At 51.0% G+C, this 16901-nt stretch overlaps 2 protein-coding genes across 2 annotated transcripts in view; both read right to left on the reverse strand.

Annotated features, from left to right (window-relative positions):
• LOC147646239 (serine/threonine-protein kinase PAK 3-like) overlaps positions 1-16901 on the reverse strand; it is a 578286-nt gene that overhangs the window by 266373 nt on the left and 295012 nt on the right. The window lies entirely within an intron of this gene.
• LOC147646245 (maestro heat-like repeat-containing protein family member 7) lies at positions 4105-9749 on the reverse strand. Its single transcript, XM_086873731.1, has 15 exons — positions 9363-9749; positions 9013-9077; positions 8743-8895; positions 8242-8390; positions 7837-7984; positions 7442-7629; positions 7222-7359; positions 6819-6933; positions 6509-6646; positions 6100-6276; positions 5812-5967; positions 5560-5661; positions 5132-5234; positions 4791-4851; positions 4105-4479 (listed from the first exon to the last, which is right to left on the reverse strand). Exons 1-14 carry the CDS (start codon positions 9478-9480, stop codon positions 4793-4795), a joined length of 1809 nt encoding a protein of 602 aa, XP_086729857.1. The 5' UTR covers positions 9481-9749; the 3' UTR covers positions 4105-4479; positions 4791-4792.

Here is a 16901-nt window from a genome sequence, read left to right on the forward strand (position 1 = left end):
TACTCCAAGGCCTTCTGCGGTAGCAAGCTCAGGCTGCCAGGCCACTGGTTCCTGGATCATCCTTCCCACTGACCCTTCCTGTGCATGGCTCTTCCATTTACACCTTTGAGCTCAGCTTGGACTTCTCCCCTTAAGCAGGATTGCTGGGAAAGGATGGAGAGCAGCCTGGCAAGCTCTTTCTCCAGCTCCCTCTTTACTCTTGGGGCAGCTAGAACATTGCACAGGAAAGCAACTGGTGCCACAAGGAGTGGGTGGCATCAGGCAGCTCTGGGGAGACTCCTCAGGACTGCTGTATCCTGAGGGTGTTACTATGGGCTTAAATGTTTCTGAAAATGTTTCTTAAAATCTTGTAGAGGTAGGCCTCAAGAATGCTTGGTATTAGGGATGGTCTAGCAAGCTGAAATGTTTACGGTAAAGGGAGCTGGTACTTGGGGTCTCCAAGATACCTACCCAGATATAAGACTCGTACATGTTCATACAAGGATGAGCTAACTCTCATGAGGCAATATCAATAAAGTTAATGAAGATTTATAAAAGAAGCAATATTGATAAGGTTGTTATAGTGATTACTGCTTCAGCTGAAATTGTATAAATATGTGCACTTTGGACAAAGATGATGGAGTTAGATTTGGGTTGCTGATACCCCTAGTTCCTGTGCACTTCAATAAAGCACCTGCATATAATCAATCCATGATTATGTGTGTTCCTGAACGCTGACAAGGGGACACTGTTGGCCTTGATCTGTAGGTGTCGAGGTGACACTGGTGGGTTGGGTTCTTTTCCCCAGGACTGAGATTGACAAGAGAGAGGCTGTTTTCTCATGTTCACACTTGGTTGTTTATTCTTTCCTTATCTATATTACATATATACAGAGTACAAGGAGCTACATACACTAAGATAGAGAGGTGCAAAATGGAGAACGAAGAATCTCTTCAAGGTCTTTTCTATGTCTATTTGTCCAATAATCAAATTCCAAGTAAGTTCTTTTTCTTAGTGACCCAAAGACCTGACACCTGTGTGCTGCACTGCGGCTTTTTCTATCCAATCACTCATTATTACCCAAAAACCCTTAAAAGAAGTAGGTGAAGGAAGAAGAAGGAGAAAGGGACAATGCCCTAAGTCCTCTATCTTGTCTCTTCTTTTCTAAAATAGCTTAAACCTTAAATTCTAACTTTCTCACCCAGTGACTTAAGAAAACTCTGACACACTCACATTCCCAGTTTCTCTACTTAACTTTAGAAGTTATCTCCATGGTGTTGTGTTAAACTCAGTGCTCTCTCTCTCAGGTCTCAGAGGCAGGCGCTACAGATAAGGGCACATTTTCTGTACCTCTGAGCCCAAGAGGGGAGAGAGTACCGAAACCTACCTTTCTTTAGAGGAGACGCCCCTTTCAGGACATTTCCTCCTAACTTGTTTCAAAGAGAGACAGGGGTGCAGTCCTTTAAAGATATGCTGCTTTAGTTTGGAAGCAAGGGTCCTCTCTCTCCTCTGTCTTCTCACAGAAGCTGCTTCTGTGGCCCTCCCCCACTACCAAAAATCAGGCTGTGCTAAATCCACCCACACAGTATTGTGGCATTGACCCACCAAGCTCTAGGGTTATTCCTTGTGCTGATAAATTTGAAGTTAGTAAAACCATCTGCATTCAAGGTGCCTAAAATCTGCGACTCCAGTGCGGCATAAAGCAGGGCACTTCCCAGGGGGAGACAGTGCTTGCCCCATTCTGGTAGCCCACAGATGCAGGGATGCTGTTCCATGACCGTAGGCTTTCCATCCCTTTGGGCATCCCTCTAGGATAATGTTCCTATCCTGGGGTTTAAGGGTTGGCCCTTATAAAGCTCGAGAGACCCCATCAGGACACTAATTTTCATTCCTTCTCCTTTAAGCAGATTGCATGCCTGTCCTAAAGTAGTCCATCTTTTGGCCACAGGTGGCCAAGCAGCAACATTGGTATAGGGACCTGAGTTGCTCAACCTGTTCCACACCAGGTACAAATGCTTGACATTGTAACTTGTCAAGTTACAACATACCAGCTTGTAGCTCCTCAATTTTTTCATCTTCTTCACCTGTTTGTCAAGCTCTGCATTCTCTTGAACAGCAATTTTGTATGCAAATAATAGGCAACCAGCCATCTGACCAGCAGGAGTCAGCCACTCTTTAGAGGGTCTTGGAGAGGAGTTTCTATAAATTCTCTGCAATATTTCAACACCCCCCCAAGGTCCTTGGCCTCCCATGCTTCAGGCCCAATACTTGTCCAGGTTGCTAGCTAATGCCATAATGTGCTCCAGCCTGGAGCTTCCTGCATCCAGCCTGGTCACTCCACTGACAAAGCCACCGCCCGAGGCTCTTTTTCACAAAACATTGTTACCAGTGCACTCACACAAGGAAACCTAAGGCCCACAAGAGAAGTGAGGGCAGGAACTCTGTCCAGTGAAATTGCAGCCACATGATCTGCTGCCCACAGAACAGACTGTCCTGGGGCAGCTGTGTGCCCCACTGAGCAGGCCCTGCTCGTGGCACACGCACCCACGGCACTGCTTCCTTGCTGCAGCTACACGCCCACGCTCAGGGTGCAACTGTTATAAATGAAATTCAGACAAATTTTATCAATAAGGATTTTATTGAAAAATCTGTAAAATCGAATTATGGAAACAACCACAATCACTGTCAGCGTCGAGCCCGGGATCGGCGCTGGGTGAACTCTGAATCAGCCTCTGCCACACTGATTCCCCCAAGTTCACAACTTGTCTTTTGGAGAGCGGTGTTTTATACAGGTTTTTTCAGCTTGAGGCTATGCAGTTTCAGTTTCTTTCTTTTTCTTGTGTTGTTACATATTCATATTTCTGCTGCTGGACTGCTGATGAGTTTTCTGAGAAGAAGATGAAGTTTGAGTGGTTTTTCAGGAAGCAGGCTTTGAGATGTAGAATCGTGGTGAGATTTTTTTTAGTCTGTAGTTTTTTTTGGGAAACCGACACTGAGATGTAAGGTCCTAGAGAATCACATCAGGTCTGTATCAGGCGTTAATCACCGGGTCGTTAGAGCGCTTATCTTGCTTGGGTGGACCCAGTTCTTCTCAGTGTTATCTTAATTGCTGGGTCATTCTCTTGCAAATTCCTGGTTTTCCAGCAGCTGCTTTTGCAATCTTAAGTTGCTTGTGGTTTTTATTTTACATAAAACATACTTTTAAACTTGATTTTATATGTGTACATTAAAACACAAATTATACCAACATATATTGCACAACCGTACGCTCCACTGCCCAAACCCTGTCCGTCTTCTCTTACCCACACTCAAACATGCGTCCATTTTTCACTCACACGTGCTCAAAACACCACGGCTTTTTGTGCTCTGGGCATCCCATCCTCATTGCCAAGAACATCATGGGTGCTGGAAGATGCCCGTGCACAAAATTGCAAAGCAAGTCTTATTTTATTAGTTGCTGTTGCAAATAAAACCTGCCAACCCCTGGATTGGTGCAAAGCCACTGAGCAGCAGCAGCAGATGGAGCACGGTGCTCCAATGGGAGGGGCAGGCAGGCCATGCACCTTCAGGGCATGCCCTGCATCAAAAAGGCGTGCATTTTGTCCTTCTCGCCTCTCCACTGCAGAACCAAGCCTCCTTTCTTCTCCCCTGGAGTGGAATTTTCCCAGTTACCATGTCATCTCACCCTTGGCCAGTACAGGAGGTAAGGTCACCATGCCAATAACAGCCTCATTGTTACTGTTCCTCTTTCACAGGTTAACTTCCCATCAATTGATCAGTCCATTGAGGTCAAATTCCCAGCAGTTAACCCATAAGGTTTCCTTCAAAGTCTGTTCTTTGTCATCCTGTTGACGTGCACAACAGAGGACCAAATACAGCAAGGCCTTAGACACAACTTTGGTCCCTGACACACACAGGCTCCTTGTCCCACTACTGGCCTTCATTAACACCTTGAACGCCACAATGCTGTGGATCCGGGCCTTCAGCACAGGGACCTTTCCAGCCCGATCTGCGCTCCTTCCTCTGCGTCTCTGCACAAAACACGGTGCAGGAGAGAACGGCAGGAGGGGCCTGTGTGTCACAGCGCTCTGGATTTGTGACCCTTCAGCTCCACAGAGATGCAGGTTAAGTGAAAAAGGCAAACTGTTTATTAACAGGGATAAACTGGAAAGGGAAAGAAGGGGATGGGCATGGACTGAGGGCTGGAGGGAAGGAGCTGTCAAAAGGGAGGAAGATTAGAGGGAAAAAAGGGGACGGGCACAGTCTGAGGGCTGGAGGGAGCTATCTACAGGCAGGGAGAGGGCTGAAGCCCCGTGAGAATCCCACAGGCTCAGCTGTGCCAGTTGTCAGCTGTGCCTGGATCTCCAGTGGCACTGGGAGGTGGTGTCCTCTTCAGTGTCTCCTGCTGCTGTTCTTGGGACACTTGTTTACTGGCAAACTGAGCTTGGATATTCTGGTTGCTGTGGGATGGAGTGGTGTCTTTCCTCGGGGCTTCAGTGGCTGGAAGAGAGAGGAGGAGAGGCACGGTCAGGGCACGCATCTGCAGGGATCCTAGGAGACATTCCTCCCAAGGACATTCCACCTGGCTCTTGCAATGGCCACAAGAGAGGACCAGACAACATGATCAGCCAGAAGGTGCTGGCCACAACTCCCACCCATGTCCCTGAAATCTCTCAGATCTCTGCCCACACTGCCCTCACCCAGACAGGGAACGAAGCACTCTGCAGCTGGGCCAGGGATTGCAGCTCCCTGCCCAGGCATTGCAACTGCCCCCCGCCAGCCCCCAGTGCCAGCCCGCTGCTCTCACTCACCCTCACTGAGGGTCTGCAGCTCTTCCTTGTGCGCTCTTGTTCATGAACATCCTGACCGTCCCTGGGAACACAGAGCCTGTCAGGGCCCCAGCGGCACAGCTCCCTGCCAGCGGTGCTGCCAGCCCTGTGCCCACACACCCTCCCGCCCCGGCAGGGCTCAGCCCGGGCCCTTGCCGCATCCTGACTCAGCCCAAGGGCCTGGCTGCCAGAGGCCGGCAGCAGCAGCCCCGAGGGCAGCCGGGGCTCCAGGGCGCCGGGCCCGGGTGCCGCTGCCGGGGCAGCAGCCAGGGCCGGGGCCGAGCTGCGGCAGAGCAGGGAGCCAGCCCGGGCTCGTGGCTCACCGATGAAGCTGACGGCCGCCTCTCGTAGGGACTCCTGTGGGCTGTCCAGATATGGCAGTGCCCGGCTCAGGTGCTCGGCTGCTCGGTTCCTGTCCTGTGCCAGCTGCAGAGAGTGGCAGGAGGGAAGGGTTGGTGCGGGCTCTGCCCCTCGGCCGGGCGCTGCCTGCGGCCAGCCCCGGCCTCCCGTGCCCGCCCAGCCCTGAGGCCCGGCCCGCAGCCCCACTGGGCTGGGGCTCCATCGGCACCCGGCTCGGGGCCACAGGAGCCTGGAGAGGAACCCGTGTGGCCCAGGGAAGGGAGCGGCGTGTGGGGCACAGGCTGGTGCCCCTGGGCGCAGCACTGGGCCACAGCTGCCAGCCCCACACACTGAGCACTGGGGACAGGGAGCTTCTCCAGGCTGAGGCTGGGGTTTCCAGGCAGTCCTTTACCACACATTCGGCGATCTTTGACAGATCCTCTGTTAGCAGCACACACAGGAGCTCTGTGTTCTTCAAGAAGGTGGCAGCACAGTGCAGGGTTTCCTGAGAGGCCTGGAGAGATGCAGAGATGGCATTGCTGCCCAGGGCACAGGAGTTGCATCCCTGTGCCAAGGCCAGGAGGAAGCTGCAGCCTGGAGGCAGCATAGCAGGAAGCAGCCGAGCCCCCTCCCAGAGATCAACCAGCATCACACAAAACCTCACATCAGCCACGCGCAGGTTCTCATCGTGGCAGTGCAAAATGAGTGGGAGCAAACTCTGCTTCACAATTCCCTCCATTGCCTTTTTTCCCTCTTCCACTACCAGGTTCATGGCCTTGCAGAAGAGGTGAATGGAGAGCACCTGCACGTGGCTTTTGTCCTGGAGGAAAGAAGGAGGAAAAGATCTCAGTGCCAACTTCTCCAGCCCACCTGGGCAAAGGCCTGAAAATCCACAGGACCAAAGTTTGTGTGGGCAGTAGCCAGTGCCCGTGGCCGGGGCACAGAGCCTTACATGGTCAAAGAGAAGCACAAGTGGCTCAGCAAGCTTGGGGGCAGCAGTCCTTGATAAACGAAGATGTTTTCTCTTGAGCATGTTTGTGAATACAGACAGAGACATGCTGACCACTTCTCCGTCTGCATCACTCAGCAGCTGCAGGAAGCTTCGACACAGGCTGCGTATTGGTCTGGCCTGTGTGGAACACAAGGCTGTGCTGGGAAGCCCTGAACGGCTGCAGCGCCAAGACTGCCCTGGCACTGCAACCCCACCCTGCTGCTGCTGGGCCCAGAGGCCAAAGGCCTGTCCCAAAGCACTCAGGCAGGTGAGGCAGGAGAGCTGGGAACAGCTGCCTCAACTCCTGAAGCCCAGCCAGCCCAAGGGGCTGCTTTCCCCAGCACAGCTTCAGCCGCTGCCCCGTTCTCACCATTGAGGGTTCCTTGCTGAGCACCACGAGGCCTCTGAGCGCCAGGCGACGCCTCTGCCTGCACTCACTCTGCAGGTGCTTTGATGTGATCTCAAGGACACAGTACCCACAGTCACTCAAGTTCAGGCAATCCAGGACCTGAAAGGCACAGGGCAGCGACAGAGGAGCCGGCTGGCAGGAGCCTGGAACTGCACAGGGCTGGGCCCAGGCAGCAGCACAGGGCGTGGGCACCGTCCCAGGCAGCTGTGGCTATGCAAGGGGACAGGGCTGGCAGGCAGCTCAGCGAGGTAGTGCTGGCCATTGGGCTCACCTCCACAAGGAATGCCAGGGAGGACAGATCCCAAGGTGCCTCCTCCCCGATGAGCCTCCGGATAAATTGGTGTGCGACATGGTAACACAAGGGCATCAAGTCACGGCGCATCACCCTGGAAGGGGGGAAATGGCACCAAGACACTGAGGTGGGGGGTGGGGGGGGGGGCAAACCTCTCCCAGGAATGACTCATAGAGATCTGGCCTTTCCCCAGCATCCCTGGAGGGACTGTGGGTGTTTAGGGACCATGGGGCTCCTTCTGGGCACCCTCCTCTCAGACTTCTCCAGTCTGCTCAGCCATCCCTCAATGGCAAAGCCCTCTGGCCAGGACCACAGGGACTGTGGTCGGGCACCCTGGGCACAGGGCACACATTTCAGAGGCAGTGGCGAGAAGGGGTCTCACCTGGCCAACAGACCCACGGCATAGTGCTGGGTGTCAGCACGGAGCAGCGTTTCCCAGCCACACTTGCGCTCCATGGCCATCAACTCATTGTCATAGTGCAGAAAGCAGAGCAGAGCCTTCATGGCCTGCACTGCAAACCTGTGTGCAGAGCAAAGCCCAGGTCACATTGGGTGAATTGGTGTCAGCCACAAGGGCATGGGAAGGACAGGAGGACTGGCACCTGTTGGGTTTTTTGGGAAGGTGGTGTTGCTCCTGGCATTCTCTCCAGAAGTTATTAACTTCTGCTGGCATCAGCTGTGTGGTGGTGAAAATGTGCAACAGCAGAGCCGTAAAGAGAGAGTCGGAATAATGCATTATCGCCTCATGGCGCTGAGGCACTTGCATAATCACCCTGAGCACCAGAGTTGCCTGCAAAGAAGCACACCAAGACAGCGCTCAGTGCTGAGGCGTCCATGGGGCAGAGCCCGAGGGGAGATGGAGGGGGAACAGTGGGCCCAGTGCCCCCTGAGCCTGCCCCTAGCCCAGGTTTCAGCCCAGTGCCTTAGGCAAGGAGAGGATGAAGAGCTGCTGGAGAAGCAACCTAGGGGACAGTCAAGGCCAGTTCCACAAACTCACAGCCAGAGCAAAAACGTCCTTGTTGTCCTCATCAGAGGTGCAGATGCTGCAAAGTGGCCAGTTCTCCATCACATGGAGCAGAGTTGGCAGCACCTTCTCCATTGCTGGTCCCGACGAGGCTATGGTTTGCCACATCACTTCAGCAGCTCTGTGGGATCAGAGCTCTGTGTCAGGGGTGTCTCAGTCACAGAGCCATGCCCTGTGTAGCTGTGGGGTCCCAGGTGACAGAGCCCCAGTGCCCTGAGGGGCAGGGAGGGAGCATTGGCAGCAGCCTCAGGAAACAGAGGGGCCTGAGGGTCCTGGACCTCTCTGCCTGTTGGGCAGAGCCCATTAGACAGGCTGTGCAGGGCCATGGGCCCTAAAGGCCGGTGAGCCCTGAGCTCTCAAGGCACGTGGGCCCCATACCTGTCACACGATGGGGCACAGCGCAGGAGGGTCAGCACCACATCGTCGGGGTGTTCTTCAGCCAGCCTCACGATGTTAGTGGCCAGCCTGGCATCCACCATAACAGAGCACATAAGACTCTGGTGAATGCTCCGTACAATAGCTGGCACCTAGAGTAGGAATGGGGAAGACATAGAGCGCTGTCCAAGGCAGCAGCTTCCCCAGCTTCTCCCAAGAAGTGCTTCCCTTCCTGCCATACTGTGCTGGCCTCAAAAGCTGAGGGGGCCCTGTGGATGTGGCTTGAAGGGGCACACGATCGTGGCAGACCTCCAGTTCTGGCCCCTGGCTGGCTACCTGCTGGTCAGAAGGAACACCCCCCTTTCAAAAACATCCGTATTAGGTGCATGACTCATGGTGGGAGGGGGCGTAGTGTCAGTATTTGTGATGCCCTGAGTCTCTAGTGTTTGGAATGGCCATGTCCTCAGTCAGTGTCACATCAGAGTTTGCCCTGTCATCACTCACCGCAGCATCAGAGTCTTGTGAGGGCACAGCTGAATCTGGGCTGACATCAGGCTCTGCCTGGAGCTCGGTCAGCCCGGAGTCAGGCTCAGCTGTGCCCTCAGTTCCCATGGGGCTGATCTTTCTACGCCGAATTGGCAGGAACTGGCGGAACCTCTGTGCAGAATGAACAAAGGACAGGGAAGAGAGGCATGTTCCAAGGAGTGCTGCAAGTGCAGAGCTGGGCTGAGCAGTGCCAGCAGGCCCAGCCCAGGTGGGGATGGCTGCAGGTACCTTCAACATTTTGTGAAAGCGGCCATGGGCGGGCTCCTGCTCTTGTGTCCCATCCATGGCTGCATCTGTCAAAGAGCAGCCAGAGCTGAGGGGCTGCGGGAGAGGCCGGAGAACACAGCCCAGCCCTGCACTCCCCAGTCAGGGACAGCCCTGGGGTGGCTCAGGGGATGGAGCATGGCCACTGCCAGGGGTCAGACCCAGCCCAAATTCTGTCCTGCCCTTGCATGTCCACATGGGATGGGATGGGATGGGATGGGATGGGATGGGATGGGATGGGATGGGATGGGATGGGATGGTGCAGGGCCCAGCTGGCTGCAGCTTCAGCCCCGCAGCCCAGCTCTGCCACTCACCATCCTGCCCTTGCTGGAACTGCTCTGGCTCTTCTGGGTGTTCTGCTGGGGCAGCTCCAGGGTCTGTCTTTCTGTTCCGTCGGAACACTCTGAATAGCCTGAAGAATCTTCCCGCCATGACAAAATGGGGCCTTGGGAGCACCTTCTAAAGAGATGTCAACGGAAAGCTCCGGCTCACCAAGACCCACAGTCTGCTCACAACGTAAGCTGTAGGAGTTACGCCTCAGAAAAGCTCCGGGTCAGGCACTAACGAGTGGGCTGTGTGGGGGCTCCTCACAGCACCGCTCTGGCACGTCCTGTCCCGTCGCATGCACCAGGCACTCTGGTGTGGTCTTGTCACCACCAGCTCTTGTCCATTCCACCGTTCCATTCCACCGTTACCAGGCTGCGCTGTGTCACTAACGGCCCTTGCACGCCCTGCCACTTGCCCTGGTTCCACCCCCATCCCACCCAAAGTGGCCCAGGTTGGAAGGAATCCCTTGCCCAAAGTGTCTAAGACAGCCTGACAGGATCTTTAGGAACACCTCAAACCATCAGCAAACGCTGCCCTGCTCTGCAGGCTCAGGGCAGCAGAAGGAGTCCCCAGGGCTGCCGAGGCAGCCGCAGCAGGAAGGGCACGGGGCCTTGCACAGAATCTGCACAGGGGCCTGGCAGCACTGAAATCAGCAAGTGTGGCAGAGTCCCCACCGAGGCAGACCTGCCACCCCAGCCGAGCCCTGGCAGTGCTGGTGCCCTTCTCCTGCCCCAGAGACTTGTGCCCCTGGGGGATTTCTGTGCCAGAGGGCCAAAGCCAAAGCCCCGTGCATTGGGGGCTGGACTCCTTCCTTGGGGTCTTGGCAGGAGCTCCTGGAGCTATTGCTGGCCACTCTTGCGATCTGTCAGATGATGTTGCTCCTTCCTGGAATGATGTTTTTCATGGGAGGGGTTTGCAGTAGCACAAAAACACCATCAGCTGCTGAGTTTCCTGGGATGGCTAGATTGTACAGAGGCACTGTCCTGTTTCAGTGGGATCTTCTCTGTCTTTTTCTGGGACAAACATTAGTCCAGTCTCTGATGTTCAAGGCTCCAGTTGCTGTGTGTCTGTCTGTGTTACAGCTGATGCAAGGCAAACATTTCCTCCAGAGACAGAGTCCTGCTTGAACAGTCACAGAGTTACATCTATTTTTACATTATGTTTGTAATTTTAATTTTTTCTAAGTTTTCCAGAGCCTGCTGACTGTTTTTGAGGTTTTCCCTCTACCCCTCGTGCATATTCTCCAGAAATTGTGCTTTCACATCCTTTTGAATTTATTAAAGTTACCTGCAATGACCAGTCAATCAAAGCCCTGGGAAAACTTCAACTTCAAGGTGAAACCAGGCAAAATATTTATCTCCCACATCTGAAGCCATGAATTGCCAAGTACTGTCCCCAGTACACCTGTAGGTTTTGCTGATGCCATTTCAAAGCGGTTGCCAATGAAAACAAATTTTAATATTTTTTTGTAGTTTCCACATTGGAATTAAAATCCTTGACTAGAAAAAATCACATGTCAAAATTTTTAGGACTCTTACATACAAAGCTGTCATTTTCACCCTGCATTTTAGAGTCTCTGAACAGTCACAGAAGGTTTTAGTTCTAGACACTACAGAAAAAGTCCTTGGTGTTCGGCTATACTTTTATATCAGCATATACTCCTGATGATTATTTTAGGCAGGAGCAGCAAACTCAAGAATGAGCCAAACAGGCTATTCCTGTGTTCTCATGTCCTGAGTCTCTCTCTCTCTGTGTCATGATGGCAACAAGGCCGCTGCCTTGGGACACCTGAGTGTGGAAGGCAAGCCCACCCTCAAGCACGGCCATCCAAGTCAGTCACGGGCACAGGCTGCAGCTGAAGCTGCCAAGTGTTGCTGTGAGGCTGGCAAGTCAAGAGAAAGCCATTGTGGCCAATTCTGCTGAAGCCTTTTGCCAAACCAAAGGCCAAACCAAAGCTGTGTCCACAGCCTCCCTGTTTGGCAGCCGGCTGCTGCGGACGCCTCAGTGCGCAGGTGCCGACGTTCGGGGTGCTGCTGTTCCTGTGCACACTCTGCTGCTGTTTCTGTGGGCTCCACAGCCGCTTGGGCAGCAGCCACTGGGCAGCCCTGCTGGAGGAGACATCGCCACCCTCCCCATGGTGGCAGCAGCTCTGCGGGCCCCGAGCTCTGTGTCAGGGGGGCCTCGGTCACAGCAGCGTGGCCTGGGCAGCTGCGAGGGCCCGGCCTGGCCGCCAGCCCTGCCTCTGCCCACTGCCCCTTATCGCAGGCACCCAGTGGCTGTGGCCTGGCAGCACCCCCCTGCCCTCCATGTCCCCAGCCAGCCCAGCCTGGGCACACCTCAGGCTGTCCCCACCCTCCTGGAGGGGTGGTGTCCCAGCCTCGAGGGCTTCTGCTGCAGGCCTGGGAGACATTTTGGGGAAGCGCCTAATCAGCCGGGTGTCAGGAACCAGGCGGCTGCCCAGGGGCTGCTTATGGCCTCTGACACCCAGTTCCTCAGGTCTTCCCACCAGTCCGGCCTTTCAGGGGCCTCCTGTCCCCTTGGAGCCTCCTTCCACCCACTCCCTCACACATCCCCCTTGTGCCTTCCCACTGCCTTGTCCCGTCAGGGCCTCCACAGCCCCTCATCCCTTCATGGCCTCCCAGCACCCTGTTCCCTCAGAGTCTCCCCCAGCGTGGACCAGCAGCAGCGCCGCAGCCCCACAGGAGCTCTAGAGGAGCTGGATCAAGAAGCACCTGGGAGCCCTCAGCAACCCAGCCAGCACCACACGGGCACGAGGACACAGATGGCACTTCCTGGCTGGGACAGGGGTTGTGGCTTCAGCAAAACCACCAAAGGCCAAGGGGCTTCTGGCCATTTTCCCTTCACCACTGCACACCCCAGCAGGTTGCTGAGCACAAGGACCCTTTTCCCTCTCTTCTCCAATATCCTGCGGACCTTGGGCAGCAAAAGAAAGCTCCTGGGAGCCTGTGTATTTATAACATATCCTATATTTACATACTAAACAAAAACAAAAATAAGGAAAGAACAATTTTGAAGAAAAATAAAATTCTGGCTGGCTCAGGTGGCCCCAGCAGACAGAACCTCCCAGATCATCTCTCAGCAGAGCTCCAGCAGCGCATCCAGTCAAGGCCTGAGAGATGAGACCGTGTCCTGTATGCCATGTAGAGCTGATCTTGCAGGTTTCCAAAGATGGAATATTGAGTTCTCTCTACTGCCTGGAGGATACAAAGTTTTTGAATTGCCAGGCTTCTGATGGCAGGGCTGATGTTATGTGCCATGTCTTCAAGGGCTGGAAGAGAGGAACAGAGCTGTTAGCGTTCAGGAACACACATAATCACGGAATGATTATATATAATCATAAATAGGTGCTTTATTGAAGAGCTCTGGGTGTCAGGGGTACACAAACCCAAATCTGACCCATCTTTGTTTTGAGCTGAACATGTTTTAATACTCTATCGTTATATAACTTACATATTAATTATTAAACTTCCACTGTTCTATTGTATGCATTGTTTTTACCCAAGCATGGATTTCTCGTGATCCCCCCCAGAGCCCCCTAACATTGTTCCTCATGTTCTATAAACAATAATTATGGCAAATCACATCTAACAATTGTATCATTTATCATCTACTGACTACACAGGTGCAGTTTGACCTGATCTTTAGCAAGTACAAGGCCTAACATTTCCCAGGGCCTACTTTTCCCAGGGCCTTCCAAACCTAAGTTTCTTTCTAAGTCCCCAAATTTTCTAAGATTTTAAGACCTTTTACTATCATTCCCCCCTTTGAAAGCATTTTCACTTCACCATAAGTGTAAATGTTTTCACTTGATACAGTCCTTTGTTTCTGAGTTTATACTTGATGTTCTTCGAATCCTTGATTGATGTAAGTGTTGTCCGGGATGTTGTCACAAATTGGAGAACCAGAAGATGGTGGGTGTGGATCTCACATCAGTGCCTTTATTATTTTCTGGTTCCAGGACGTTTTCTTCTGTATTTCTCCCTTGAAGATGCTGTAAACTAACCAAATTGCTAAGAATACAGTTAGTAAGATTATCACATTCTCAATGATAGATTTAATCCATGAATTCACATTCCACCCTAACCCTTTGAAGATTTTGCCTAACCAACTTGTAGAGAAATCCTTTTGCTCTTCCTGTGCTTCGTGCTCTATTTGTTGCAATTGATTGATGTCATATTCTACATCTGCAGTTACATTTGGGATGTGGACGCAGCAATGATCAATCTGTCCCTTTAGAAAAACTCACACACTCCATGCTCTTTCAGGAGTAATAAATTGTCATTGTACATTTAGTTCTTTAAATCTTTCTCAGCTCACTCTTGCTAATTTATCTACCTGACCTGTAAGTTTGAACAACATTTCTCTCTTCTGATAGTTTGCTCTAGGACCAAGCAAAGACTCTAGGGCCCAGCCAAATTTCACTCTACTAGAGGGTTCTTGCCAAGTGTCATCGTGATTCTGTTCCTATCCTAATCTTTCCTAGCTATTCCTGTATCTAGCCACTGAGATAATTTTGCCATTGTTGGCATCCATACCGAGATTAATTTTTGCTTTAGCAATTTTACCAATGCCTCTGCACCCCAATGACATTTGTTATGTTTAATTTCTAGAACTTCTCTCATTATCAATGGGGTTAACACTATTTGTCTTTGTGCAGTTACATAACACTCTTCTGAATTCTTTTGAGCATTTAGCAAATGTCCCAGTTTCTCATCTTCTATTGAATATTTTGGTTTTGGAGGCAAATTAAATTGAGATACGTTAACTTTTAAAGGTATCAATGCCATTGTTGTTTGCACTTCTCAAGCAATCTGTCGAGCTGTCCAGTCTGCCTTTCAATTCCCCTCACAAATCTTGGAGTTTCCTGATTAGTGTGCTTTGCAGTGCATAATTGCCACTTGTTCCGGTTTTTGGACGGCTTTTATCAATTGTAGGACTGCATCTTGATGTTTAATGTGCGTACCTTGAGAAGACAGCAGTCCTCTTTCTTTCTTTCTACAGTGCTCCATGTACATGCACTACTCCAAAAGCATACTTTGCGTCAGTCCATATGTTTACCCTTTTCCCTTCATTTAATTCTAGTGTTCTGGTTAAAGCAACCAGTTCTGCCCTCTGGGCAGATGGATTTGGTGATAATGCTTTTGCCTCCACTACTGTATTGACTGTTGTTACCGCATATCCAGCATATCTGGTCCTGTTCTCCACAAAACTGCTTCCATCTGTGAATAGCTCTCACTCTGCTTGCTCGAGTGGGATGTCTTTCAGGTCTTCTCTTGCTGAATAGGTGTACTCAATTACCTCTACACAGTCATGCTCTAATGGGCCTTCTTCAGTTGTGGTACCTAGGAACAAAGCTGGATTCAAGAGGTTAGTTGTCTTTAATGTGACATCATCCTGCTCAGTCATGATTACCTGGAATTTCATCATCCTGCTTGGAGATAGCCATTGGCCCCCCTTTTGTTCTAAAACAGTGGTCACCATGTGTGGCACATAGACATCTATGTGTCTGCCCATTGTGAGTTTCCTGGCTTCTTGGATCAGCATCACAGTGGCTGCAACTGCCGCAGGCATGAAGGCCATCCAACACTCACGTTGTCAAATTGTTTGGAAAAGCAGCCTACCGGCCTTTTCCAGCTTCCCAAAGGTTGGGTCAGCACTCCCAGTGCTGGGTGTGATCTTTCATGCACAAACAGCTGAAAATCTTTGGACAAATCAGGCAATCCTAACGCCGGAGCCGTTGTCAATGCTTCCTTCAGTTTGAGGAAGGCCTCCTTCTGTGGTCTGCCCCAGGTAAGCGGTTGTGTCTTCTGGGCTTCATACAGGGGTTTTGCAATTAGTCCATAGTCCATGATCCACAGGCAGCACCACTCTGTCATCCTGAGGAAAACTCACAGCTCATGCAGGTTCTGGGGTTCTGGAATAGCACAAATAGCTTGAATAAGGTTAGTACCCAGCTTACATTGCCCTTGTGAGATTTCACACCTCAGGTAAATCACAGTTTGTCGGGCAATTTGTGCCTTCTCTTTAGACACCTTCTATCCACTCATTCCCAGCTGATTTAAAATTTCAATTGTTACCTTTATGCAGGTTGTTTTCTCTTCTGTAGCTGTCAGTATATCACCAACATACTGTAACAGCAGGTATTGTTCTCTGGTACTTGCCCGTTCTCCGTCCAAATCTCCAGCTCCTTAGCCAAGAGCTTAGGCTTCCAAATAGGGTTGGACTGTTCTTGTATCCTTGTGGGAGTCGTGTCCAGGTGAGCTGGGTTTTCCTTCCATTGTCTGGATTTTCCCACTCAAAGGCAAACAGTTTCCTACTTTCTTTGTCAAGGGGTGTGCAGAAAAAGGCATCTTTTAAATCAATTACAGTAAACCATTTCTATTTCTCTTTTACGGATGTTAACAGTGTGCAAGGATTAGCTACCACTGGGTAGAATAACCTTTAGTTATTCCATTTATTGCTCTCAAATCCTGTACTAGTCTGTATTGGTCAACACAGAAATTTGGGCTCGAGTGTTCACTACAGAAGTAATAGGTGCACGTTTAGGACCCACTATTGTTATAATCAGTATGTCTCCAGTTTTGTTATTTCTAGTGAGCATTTTCAATACAACCAACCTCTGCCTCTCTGCTCACCCATGAGAGGCAGAGTTACCAGTTTCCCTGATTCTAAAGCTGTTTGGGCTCCACTCCCAGAAGCTGAGAAGGAAACTGCTTTGGCTGACAGCCCAGAGCCTGTGGAGGTGTGCTGGGTTATACAATGGGGCATTGGATATAATGAACCTGGGACAGTTCCAGTTAGAGACTGCTTTACTCAACTTTTAAGTGACAAGCCATCCTTTATGTTTCTGGGGACCCCTTTCTTTATCTCTAGTGACCACCAATACTAGTGGTTAGAGATTTGTTTTCTCTTTTCTGGGTTTTCATTAAGAGAACCAATGTATCTAACACCCTTTGCTTTCTCTGATTTTTCTTCTGGGATTTTTATAGGTCCATAATTGCTACTGTAATTAATTAGCTCTTTTGCAACTTTTCTCCGTGTCCAAATTTTATGGTTCCTAGCAGGAGAACGCAATTGTGAACCTGTCAGCTGAGAGGGGGTGGTGAAGGGAATAAACCCAGGATCAGTGGAACCCGGTTGAGCAGTCTATCCACAGAGATTATAGCTGCTATAGGTTTTTTTTTGTTTGTTTTGGTTTTTGTTTTTTTTTTTTAGGAAAATTGCTGTAGGTTGAAGTGATTCTGGAAGGCCTTGAATGAAAGGGGTCATAATTTTAGTTTTCACAGGTAACAACATTGGTGATTCATAGCCGGCAATTAATTTTCTTTTGTGTATCATTTGCAAGCAGGCAGCTTTGTGAATGTTTTCAGTAGTTGGTTTGGGGTACTCACTAGAGCTATAGGGTCCCCCCTTTCCAAGGGGTTAAGCCCCTCTGCCCAATAAGCTGTGTGCTGAGTTAGGGACCATGGGTTACGTCTGTCTCCTGCTGTTAAGAAGACTTCATG

Source organism: Cyanistes caeruleus, unplaced genomic scaffold (genome assembly GCF_971803275.1).
Source record: "Cyanistes caeruleus unplaced genomic scaffold, bCyaCae1.hap1.1 HAP1_SCAFFOLD_106, whole genome shotgun sequence".
Lineage (NCBI taxonomy): Eukaryota > Metazoa > Chordata > Aves > Passeriformes > Paridae > Cyanistes > Cyanistes caeruleus.

What these genes read in the sequence shown, in the direction of transcription:
- LOC147646245 (XM_086873731.1), bottom strand. Translation starts at nt 9,480, where the DNA reads ATGGCGGGAAGATTCTTCAGGCTATTCAGAGTGTTCCGACGGAACAGA. An exon ending in GCCGTGGGTCTGTTGGCCAG is followed by an intron (nt 6,934 to 7,221) that starts GTGAGACCCCTT and finishes CCCCCCTTCCAG; the next exon opens with GGTGATGCGCCGTGACTTGA. An exon ending in AGAACCTGCGCGTGGCTGAT is followed by an intron (nt 5,662 to 5,811) that starts GTGAGGTTTTGT and finishes GCATCTCTCCAG; the next exon opens with GCCTCTCAGGAAACCCTGCA.